Genomic DNA, 12,095 nt, shown 5'->3' on the forward strand with positions numbered 1-12,095 from the left:
GACGTGTGTGTGTGTGTGTTGTGTGTGTAGCTTAGCCTACTCCCATTTTAGTCAACTTGATTTCCATTTTTACGGACAGGAGTTGCCATAACATTCAGCAGCTCCCGCAGACATACACATGCTCCAGTTGCTGGCTATTTAGAAGGCCGGGGCCCAGTGACAACAACCACGTGAACGCAGCCAACTACACAGCTGTACTAGTGTCGGAGTGCATGACTGCCGGACAACTGTCGGTGGGGTCGCGCCCTTCTTTTTATACTGGCAGAGGCGGGGTCCGCCTGCCTACGGTCTGACACCACACGTCACTGTGACGCGGACAATATGTCGCGCAGCGAGGACGTTTGAGTATGAACGTCAGAACATCGCGACTTTCGGCCGCGTCGCTGTGACAGTGCCGGGCGGACTGCCTGACAAAATCAGCGTGGGAGAGCAGTGGTCACTTACAATGGCTGCAGACTCTATGGAAATTGATGATGGTCTGTATAGGTAAGCATCCTTCTATGAGATTGTTGTAGGCAGCACCTTCCTGAATGCAACATGAGATGGTTACAGGATATTACTCCTTGTTAGTACAATCAAATATTCCGGGAACTGCCCACCTGGTAAAATTCAGTTCGGCCTATAAAAAAAAACAACCCAGCTGATCACAGTTTAGTATGATCTAATTCACCACATCTCCTATGCAGGTAGGACAATCACAGCTCTTGTTACTTATAATGTATGATATTAAAACTATTCAGAAACATTTTATCTACATTCTACAATGGTACATGCAAGCTATGCTTAGCTGAGGTTAGTGCACCATTAATTTAATATTTCAGCTAGTCCTTATTGTAGATTATTTATTGGGCATTATGTACCAAGCTTGCGGTGCACATCCTGCCACAGATGGCATCGATACTAAGGAGATTATTCTAGTTGATTCGCGAGACTGTGAATTTGCAGCCTTGCAAGTCCACCAAACCCCGCCTTGCACGGCAAATTCACACGCAGGTTATGCGAATGAATGTTACACACTAAAGGTGGTCATACACACGCAGATTTATCTTCAGATCTGGCTGGAACAGAATCATGGTTATGGATGAGAGCAAATGACAGTTGACCATTTGCTTGGAAAACTGCCAAAAACTGTCACTCAGATACTACCAGGTTTTTGTTCCATCCAGCCAGATCTGAAGATAAATCTTTAGGTGTTTGGCCACCTAAACATCTAGTAGCAGCCTGGTGGGATCCGCCCCCATCATTCGATGGTTGCTGACCATCGAATGATGGCAAAGGCTTACACATATGTAAGGTTGCCTCAGCGCAACCTTACACATGCGTGTCTGCTCGGGAAGAAGTAGGCGGGCAGCTGACATCCGGTGATGTCAGCTGGCCACCACCGCCTGTCCGTCATGCCTCATTAGCATGAGAACGCCCAGCGTTCTAATGGGAACACTCATGAAACGCTGGGTGTTCCCATATGGTAGTGGGGCAACCCGCCGCCCCATACCCCTCTCCGCCCCCCACCCGCAAGGTTGCTTGCGTGCACAAGGCGATCAATCTGTGTGTATGTGTTAACATTAATTAGTATTGCAAAGGACAGTTCTTTCGATTAGGGCTGTCCTTTGCAATGCCCTTCGGTCTCTGGACTACTAGGATTATGCCCTGGGATGCGGCTGCCGCAGGGTATGCTGGGTGCTTGGAATTAATAATGCAGTAAGAAGCCCATAGGCTTCTCCACATCAGAGCCCTGGTATTGTGGCTTTATTACATTTTGGATTTGTTGTAAAAAACCCAAAAGCAGAATTTTCACCGTATTTCTGCTTTAGTACATCCTGTACTTTGTAAGATGATTCCTTAATTTATTATCGCATTTGTAATGTGAAAATAGTAGACCCGCCCCACCCCACTTTTTTTTTCCTTTTTTTTTTTTTTCTTCCCAACCTTAGCTTTTTTATTTTAATTGTACGTTGTGTATAGGTAATGCAACACCTGTAACTGTTCTGTGTTTCCATGACTGCAGATGTTGCCATTTTGTACATTAATTAACTAAAAAGAAAAAGATTATACTGATTATTCAAATGTATTCATCTGGAGCAGGGGGATGCAGATGATGAGATATTCACCATAGTTAGGTGTAAAGGTGCGTACACACGGGTGCAATTATGTATGAAATCGCTGGCAAAATGGTAGCTCAGCGACCATATTGCCAGTGTTTTCATGTGCAGCCGGCGATAGATGGCTGGGAGCGCGCTCCCGCGGCCAGCCCTTCATGGTCGCAGGAGCATGCTCCTGCGACCAGCGGCTTCCCCCAGCGATCGCCGGGCAGGAGGTCAGCGCCGAAGAAATCAGCGCTGTTCTCCCATGCCCTGCGACGCTGCTCCCTCCCTCCTCCCATCACCTGCTGCTGCGCTCCGCCTCCGCCCCGTAGCAGTGTCTCCTTTTCATCGCTGATGAAAAGGAGACACTAGCAATATGATTGCTGGGGATATATTGCTAGCAATATATCCCCAGCAATCATATAGACCCGTGTGTACACAGCATTACTCTGTCTCTCCCCTTGCGGTTAAAAAAAAAAAAAATGTATCCTCTGCTGCTATTATTCGGGGGAAGTTTCAAGTTAGGACCTTTTGTCTGTTCAGTTAAAATGTAGATTTCTATCCTCATAAGTCAGGCGGTGCCGGATGACTAAAACAACACACACAGGGAAAGAAAGTATAATGTAGGTGCACTGGAAGTCCTTTTTTACGTTACATAAGATTTAACTTTTAATGTTCTTATATTAAAATTCGGTGAAATATTAAAACAAATAGAAAGAAATAAAGAGCAGAAATAAGATTTAAAATGTAATGGCCGTTGCTCGGCTCCGTCTCTTATTTTTCAGGTTAACAGTATTCCTGTGCCGGATGACTGCCCGACTGTCGGGATTCCGACATCAGAATCCCGACTATTTAAATGCTTGACAGTCAATATCACGACTAACAGGGGCTATTCTCCCTCCTCATAGAGGGAGAATAGAACTGGCGAGCCACCGAGCCTGCAAGGGGCTTCTTTGTGCTCGCCCCCCTGTCGGAGCACCGTCAGTCATTATTCCGATGTTTGGATATTGACACTCGGTATCCCAATTGTCGGACAGCCATGCCACAACCGTGCCAGTCATAATATTGTATAAGTTCAGCACTGTCTTTACTTGGTGTATCAGAAGGACAGAGCATTGTAGACCGTGCCTTCCTTGTGTCCCTATTGAAATAAGGTACTGTTGTATTACTTTGATCTGGTGTTGCTGTGTCCTAGAAAGTTGTAGCTTCCTAGGACAGGATTTTTCTGTGATGGTCAAATATATATTTTTTAAACTTCAACCCCAGTTAAGCCCTGTACACAATAGACAATAAAGTAAAAGATAATGCTCAGAAGGGCCCTTTTTAGTAATAGCTTTTACTTACTTGTCTGGTGTGTACATTTAATGTCGTTAATGAAGTGTGTACACGGGCTTTTCTACAGCGAGGATGGCTTATTTTCTGTGAGGAAAAGCCATCCTCTCTGTCTGCTGCATTTTGTGGCGAGCCCTGCCGTTTTAATGGCCACACTCATTGTGTCCAACTCACGGAATGAAACCATCGAGATGGAGAGTGAAGAGGGGGGAGTAGAATACTCTGAGGGCGAGCTATTGGCACTGCTCACCATATAGCTTGCTGTCAGGGGCATTGAATACCCCTCAGTGTGTGCACCCGGCTTTACTTTGCTGCTGGATTTAGGTGCTCATTACGTGGGCCTTCTTAGTGGCAAGTTATAGCCCCATACAAACTAGATGAGAAAGTAGAAGATATCGCTCCAGAAGGGCCCTTCTGAGCGATATCTTTTATAATAATAATAACTATATTTATATATTGCTATTCTCCCAATAGGACTCAAAGTGCTTTTGCTATCTTGTTTAGTGTGTACACTCAGCATTGTTAATTGCCCCCACCCACCGCCTCTTTCCCTACCTGCAACTGTGTATGCACATGTGCATCCAGCTTATCAGTGCTGTTCAAGTTTACTGTGCACCCAATTGAAGGAACTGGTTTCTGACATGACTGCAGCAATAACGTATGAGGACACGTGTAGGTTGCTATGGCTACAGTCCTGCACTTTTATTCTGGTTTTTACGGTTACCCTCGTAATCGTATTTAATAGACACTCACCCTGACACTTAGGGGGGTATTCAATCACTGGTGACCATCTCCTGAGGGGGAGATGCCCGCCGGGGCCTATTCAATGCTGTCTTCCATGACAGCATTGAGCAGGGTATCTTGAAGAACGAGCCCGACATCACAAGCTGTCGGGCTCGTTCTGCCGAGAACGGGCGGAAAGTGACGAGCTGCAGCTCGCCTCTTCCCGGCTGCAACTCGCGGCCACGCCCCCTTCTCGTCCCACTGCAGGCGGGACATTGAATCCCGCCAGCATGTTCTCGGTCGAGCCGACCGAGAACGGGACTGGGTCACGGCGGTTGATCAAGCTCGACTGCCGTGACCCCCACATTGAATACCCCCCTGGCGGTTGATCAAGCTCGACTGCCGTGACCCCCACATTGTATACCCCCTTAAACTTTGTTAGTATTTTTCCATGCCTTACAGGTTACCAGATCCCCTATCACCAACTATGTTTAGCTCTGCCAGTACACTGCATTACATACTAGCATTGTACAATAAATTATAACTAATTTAAAAAAAAAATGTCTCTCGCAAATCACAATCAAAATGTATTTTGTTGTCTTGTCTGAAGGAAAATTATTTTATCATGATAATACTGTGATTGATATTGATAGATATATAATCATTGTGGTAAGGGCCCATTTCAACCTCAGCTGTAAGTTAGAAAATGTCATCCATTTAGTGAACTTTGTTATATACTTATTTGTTAAATGCATTATTTTATAATTGCAGCCGACAAAGGTATGTCCTGGGTGACACCGCCATGCAAAAAATGGCTCAGTCCCATGTTTTCCTTAGTGGGATGGGCGGTCTTGGTGTTGAAATCGGTAAGTTCATTATATTTTGTTCCTATCTTATTTGTGTGGTGGCATGGCCTGGCTAACATAGTGGAATAAATATGAAAGTGAAAATAATGCTTCACGATTTCATGTTTTGAACTGTTTTCAGTCAGCGTAAGTAGATGTAGAAAATGAGGGACAGGCGATATTTGTAACTGACAATAAATATGATATACAGATGTGCCCTTTCTTACTGCTGCACTCACACTAGATGGACGCAAGTCTTTTTTCGGCCTTACCTACTACGTAACTAAATGGCCAGTGCCAGGACCCATGCTACATACAGATGGCTCACCAAATAAGCATGGCTCGATCTGTAGCAACACCCACTCTTTCCTGCTCAAAATGTGTGCCATATTCACATACATAAAACTTGAAAAGACTAAACTATGTTGCTAGGTTACACTGATCATTTTGGAGTGCAATAGTTGTACATATGTGTCACATCTTTTTCTCATTTAATATTCTTTTAGGCTATATTTGTGACTTTTAAGTGCGTGATAAAAATTCTTGTTGAGTCAAAGTCAAAAGTCTCTGTTACATGGAGTGGAGTTTCTCTGCATGTGCGGTGTGACTTTAGTGTAAATTGTAAAGAAAAGTTTCTATTTGTCTCAAACCATCTGTGTATTTTATGTCAGATGGTGGTTGGGCATCCAGTACTGCAGTGAATAATCTCGCTATAAAATTATAATGGTGGTTGATGGGTAGATAAAAGCCTATAAAATTGATTATTTTTTTTTTTTTTTTATATATATATATATATATATATATATATATATATATATATATATATATATATATATATATATATATATAAATATATATATATATATATATTTATTTTAAAGCGGAACGGACAGTGTAATGGTTAGCATTACTGCCTCACAGCACTGAGGTCATGGGTTAGATTCCCACCATGGCCCTAACTGTTCGGAGTTTTTATATTCTCCCTGTGCTTGCGTGGGATTCCTCCGGGTACTCCAGTTTCCTCCCACTATACAAAAATATACTGGTAGGTTAATTGGCTCCCCAAAAAATGAACCCTAGAATGCCTGTATGTGCGTGTACATGTGGTAGGGAATATAGATTGTTAGCTCCACTGGGGCAAGGACTGATGTGAATGTTAAAAAATTCTCTGTAAAGCGCTGCGGAATATATGTGTACACTATATAAGAAAATGTTAATAAATAAAGTAGAGGTATCCAAGAGTGTTTATTCTTTATCAGGAAAAGTTTAGAATTTCTTGTTGACCGCAAAGAACTGGTTTAAACCATATCTTTGTTTTTCTATGCATTACACAATTCTCACAAAATAAAACTGAAAATACTTCACACAAATGGTGTATTGTTACAAAGCAAATAGCGACTGCATGCGTTATTTATTTTCTAACAAACTTGGGACCCATTTATAAACAAGTTTTTAACTAATTAAATGGGTTCTTATCTGCTGTAAAAGTCTATTTCTATACTAGTAAAGCAAATGCTTCGAAAGCTTGTCTGCTACCTTCTGTGTTTGTGCATGTGAGAGAGAGATGTAGGGGGATATGCAATGTGCCGCCAAAATAGCGGCGGCTCCCTATTCAATGCTGTCATGCTGTCATTAACGACAGCATTGATGCGGGATCACGGCAGAAAGGGCCCGACTTCAAAAGCTGTCGGGCCTGTTCTGCTGATAACGGACGTGGATTGTCATTATCCGGGCCGCAGATCGACAATCCACGGTCGTTTTGTGGCCACGCCCCCTTTGCGCCCATCGGCAGGCGGGACATTGAATCCCATCTGTCGTTATGCGGTCGATCTGAGCGCAAACGGGCCTGGATCAACAGCTGTGATCCCAGATTGCATACCCTCCGTAGTCTCACTCTCTACCAGCAGATGGCAGCGTTTGGGAGACTTACGGACTGGAGCACCATGTATCGCATGGGTTTTCAACCTATGGCCCTCCAGATGTTGTGAAACTACATGTTCCAACATGCATTGCCACATTTTTTCCTATAAGAGCATGCCAAAACGGTCAGGGCATGCTGGGAAATGTAGTTCCACGACGTCTGGAGGGCCACAGGTTGAAGACCTGTGATGTATCATATGCAATGAGTTTTAAATAGCTAAAACTCATTGATCGTTTGATCTGTGGATCCAGTATTTGTAGAGCACTTCACATGCATCTTTCAGTTCAAAACCCAGTGTTTGTAAAATATTTCTGAAGGCTAGGTTCTGAGTATGGTTTGTCTTGCAGCTGAGTGATTATCATTTATATATTTCTCTGTTTACTATTTTAGCCAAGAACATTGTCTTAGCTGGAATAAAGGTAAATTCCGTAAACTTTTTGTTGTCTTTTTGAAAGAAAGGAATGACATTGTGTCTTAAAATAATAATTTTGTTTAATCAGGCATTGACAATCCATGACGGTAGACATTGTGAAACGTGGGATCTCGGAACCAATTTCTTTATCAAAGAAGTTGATGTTAAAAATCAAAGAAATAGGTTAGTGATATGTACTGTTCTTTTTTCTTTGTTTTGCTTGACCATATGACATATTTGCAGTTTGCATTTGCAGTACATTGACAATGCTTAGGAAAAAGCACCTTCCACAATTGCACACCCTGACATGTATGCAGTGTGCTAGCAGACATACATGATCGTGCAGTTACAGTCCTTGTGTTGGAAGTGGGAAGCTACACTCTCAATTTGAGATCCGCAGCCAGATGAAAAGGGTTGTGCAGAGTGCACAGAAAAGTTACAGATTACTTGGGAAATGTAGTGTTATTTGCAAAACACACCCAAAAAGTAACCTGTTTTATTGTTGCAAATGCAGCGATTGGTATAGCATTTTTGGCAGATTTTATCTGGCAGGTGTATCAGGGACAGTGTGAAGGCAGACACCTCAGAGCAGACCTGTTCAATTTCACAGCTGCCTTTATCATGGAAACATGTCTGTTTGTGAATATATACAATGGATTATTCAAGGTGCAAATTAAGGAGGATCAGCACCAATATACAGAAAAGGCTTGTTCAACCAGAAAACAAGTAGATAAAACAATACAAAATGCTATTTTTTTTAGGATATATCCAGAGCGCTGTCCATGAATTAAAGGCGATTCTTTATCCAATTCTCACAAAATCAAAATGCATTATGGGGAGCCAAAAAGAGAGAGTAATGTGTAGGGTTGTTAATTTAACACTGAAGTTAGAACGTGGGTTACATGGGACCTACCACAACAACCCTACACATTACTCTCTCTTTTTGTCTCCCCATAACGCATTTTGATTTGGTGAGAATTGGATGATGAAGAAGATATGTCTGCTTGTGTGTAAGAAAAAAAAAGCACACATTTGTATAATTGTAATGTTACTCCTTGGATGAAAGAAAAAGCTGCTTAGTATGTACTGGGCTGCTGATATTGCCAGGAGATGAGCGATGGGGTGGATGGCTTTCCATTGCGTCCTGCTTTTGAAAGCCATCCACCCCCAGGAAAATCGCTTAGACAGAAATTGCTCAGCGTCTATGAACAGTTTTAGTTTTTTTTTTAATTGATACATTTTGCTGCTTTTTATTTATTGCAGAGCCAAAACATGCCTTCCACACATTGCAGAGCTCAACCCCTATGTCGATGTGATGACATCCGATGTGCCACTGGATGAGTCAGCTGATCTTTCATTCCTTAATCAGTACCAGGTAGTGAAAGTTCCTTGTTCCTATTTTATTTAGATAGAAAACAACCAAGAAATCAAGAGTAATATTTTTTAACATTTGATATAATATTTATTTTTTATTTAAATAATGGAGTATTCTTCCCGCCAAGTGAATGCTGCAATTTCCTGTCACTGTTTTGAAATGCAGTTAAAGCTATTGAAGACCGAGAATATATAGCTTTTCCTTATGTTGGCAGTTTCAGAGTAATAATAATAATCAGCTTAGGCAGTTTTTGACAAATAAGAATTAGTTGCCATAACAGCCCACTCAACAATCCGGTTTCTTTCATTTTAAATCATTAAAAAAAAATAATAAGTTTTCCATCCATTAACAGCGATCGCGAAAACCCCAATAAATAGTGGGTTCTTTGGACACCTCGCTTACAAAAATTGGGGTCCTACCTTACCCTTTTCTGGGTCCCAATGAAATAAAGCCTCCTCTCCCCTTCTCCCAGCATGGCACATAGAGAAGCCTATAGGGCATATACCCTGAGCTGAAGGCCGTACTACACCTATTTTTTTTTTTTTTGTAAGCAAACAAAGATTTGGGCTCCTCTCACTGTGGCTATTGTGGGTCAGGGGGTCAATTGAGTAGTATCAATTGGCCTACTCGAATAAAGCAAGATACGCATATACTAGAGAAGACATCATCTTGAAACAGGGACAGTGCTCGGTGACCAACCACAGATGCTCCATTTAATACTAATGATACTAAAAGATTGATAAAGTAAGAATATTTAAACATGAACAGCTCATCACCCCTTCAAAAATTGTCAAACAGCCACACTGATCATCCAAAGGGGGGGGGGGAAGCTAAACAGAAAAAAAATATGCAATTTTTTTTTTTTAAGCGAACTGCATCTGCTAGTACAGATGGGAGTTGCAAATCCTTTTTTTATTATTTTTTTTTTTCAACTGTTTACACAAACTTGTGCAAACACTTACTATCATTCTGCATACACTCTAATGTGCCCTCAAGATGCGCAAACATCTTTTACATCCTTTTGACAAGTGGCAGACATTCACAATTTGACCCAAACTACCTACCATTACTTTGCTTATGTCCTGCTATGTTATTTGTTATTTGGGGGGTGGGAGGACCAGGATGATTTCCCCACTCTTCAAAGTACTTCACATAGTTCGCACACTACAGAATTAATGTGAAACATTCTTCATTTGACATTTCTAATTTATTTGATAGGGAATAGGGAGCATGGAAATAGGGAGTGTGTGATTTGTTTGCAGCATTAACCAATGAGCATAAGACACAATACCAATAGCTAATTGAATCGTCCCCTTAGGGATCTTACTATATATCACTGAGACTCCCCTATATATAGCTTCTGTGTGAGTCTGATGTAACTTTCTCCTGTTTTCAGTGTGTTATATTGACTGAGGCAAGGCTTTCCTTGAGAAAGAGAGTCAATAACTTCTGCCATGATCAACAGCCACCTATAAAGGTATTGTTTTTAGTGCAAATTAAGTTTCATTGGTTTTAAATACAACCGGTATATAAACAATCTCTGGTAACAATGTCATATGGTATAAAGTGGTTTAAGAGCAAGAAAGAAGAAGCAATTAAGGCGGGGAAGGGTGGGCAGAAGGGCGAGTACTCCTGATTGCTCTGAGTAGGAGTATAGTAAGTTTATCTTGCCTAATTAACGCAAAAACAGAGAGTAGCAAGGCACAGGGATAGAGAGGGCCTAAGAGGGTTGGGACGCAATGACATGCCTATAGGTCCTGGAGTCCCGCAAGGCTAACCAGCAGAACCATGTATCCCTGAACTGAGCATATCTGTCGTCCACAGAGGACAGGATATCCTCCATATCCATGTAGAAATCTATTTTTTTGGTACTCTTTACCTAGAAGGGCGCCCACGATTTTGATCATGGGCATCGCAAGTAAAAAAATCGCGTTGGTCGCATCGCATGCAATGCGATCTACGCGATTACCGTGATTTTACATAGGGAACAATGTTAAATGGGTCAATTGACCCGATTTAACATTGGGAACAATGTTAAATGGCCCACAGACCCCAAATAGCCACCCTGTGCCCCCCCAATTGTTAACGGCACCCCACGATCAACGTGAACCCGAAGCGGGGCGAGCGCAGCGGTACTCGTCCTCCGACCTTTTCATACCCCCACTATCCACGTCGGCGTGGAGTTGAGAATATATAGTGTGGCGAGCCACCGAGCCCGAAGCGTGGCGAGGGAACGCGGATACCTGTGAAGCCCGCGAAGGGACGCGTATACCTGTGAAGGTATCCGCGGGGCTCGCCGCGCTTCGGGCTCGGTGGCTCGCTACGCTCGCCACACTATCTATTCTCAACTCCACGCCGAAGTGGATAGTGGGGGTATGAAAAGGTCGGAGGACACGTACCGCCGCCCCCCGCGGGCTCGCTGTGCTCGCCACGCTTCGGGTTCACGTTGATCGTGGGGTGGCGTTAACAATTGGGGGGGCACAGGGTGGCTATTTGGGGTCTGTGGGCCATTTAACATTGTTCCCTATGTAAAATCGCTGTAATCGCGTCGGTCGCATCGCATGCGATTTTTTTTTTTGCCCGCATGCGATGCGACCAACGTGATTTACATTTTAACATGGTTTTCTATGTAAAATCGCGGGCATCGCATCGGTAGCATCACATGCCATTATAATGGCATGCGATGCCCGCGATGGGCGCCCTTCTAGGTAAAGAGTACCATTTTTTTAAACCAGTCTCTAATTGTAGGAGGAGAGGAGGAGCGCCACCTCATCGGTATAACGGATTTAGCAGTATTATTTAAATGGCACAGTAGGGATTTTTTGTATCTCGAGAGAGGAGCGGGGGAGAGGTGAAACAACCAGAACAGCTGATCTGTGGGAACCGGGTCTCCCAATATAATCCTAGAGAGTTTGAAAATCTCAGACCAAAAAGGTATTATGAGAGGACATTGCCACCAAACATGAAATAAGTTACCAGGAGCCCATGAGCACCACCAGCAAACATTGGGGACCCCGATGACCATCCTGGAGAGGGTGTCCGGGCACCTGTACCAACGGGACAGCAATTTGTATTGGGTCTTGTGTACCCCCCACACTAGTGGCGCACGCATGAGCCAGGCAGAAGATTTTTTACCAATTGGTCTCACCCATCTCCTCACACAGCTCCTGATCCCATGTAATAGTGAAGTGGGGAAGTTTGGAGCTGGTATTGTCCAGTAGGAGGTTGTAGAGAATGGATATAGTATGGGAGAGAGGCGACATATTGGCACAGATGGGTTTGAAGGGCGTGAGAGACTTAGAGAATGTAGAGGGGGGGCAGGGATTGTAGGTAGTGGCAGACCTGCATGTAACACCAGTATTCCACATCAGGTAAGTTCCAATCAGCTTGGATCTTAGCAAAAGAT

The 12,095-nt window shown here is 43.1% G+C and overlaps 1 protein-coding gene across 1 annotated transcript in view; it reads left to right on the plus strand.

Annotated features, from left to right (window-relative positions):
• The first annotated feature begins 248 nt into the window (after positions 1–248).
• The window catches only part of UBA6 (ubiquitin like modifier activating enzyme 6), an 88,807-nt gene continuing 76,960 nt past the window's right edge, over positions 249–12,095 (plus strand). The window contains exons 1-6 of the mRNA XM_083176240.1: positions 249–486; positions 4,908–5,002; positions 7,293–7,321; positions 7,403–7,497; positions 8,578–8,689; positions 10,086–10,166. Coding sequence (XP_083032366.1) covers positions 446–486; positions 4,908–5,002; positions 7,293–7,321; positions 7,403–7,497; positions 8,578–8,689; positions 10,086–10,166 — 453 coding nt within the window. The 5' untranslated portion in view covers positions 249–445. The remainder of the gene's footprint in view (positions 487–4,907; positions 5,003–7,292; positions 7,322–7,402; positions 7,498–8,577; positions 8,690–10,085; positions 10,167–12,095) is intronic.

The sequence above is a fragment of the Crinia signifera genome, chromosome 1 (assembly GCF_055691185.1).
Source record: "Crinia signifera chromosome 1, ASM5569118v1, whole genome shotgun sequence".
NCBI lineage: Eukaryota > Metazoa > Chordata > Amphibia > Anura > Myobatrachidae > Crinia > Crinia signifera.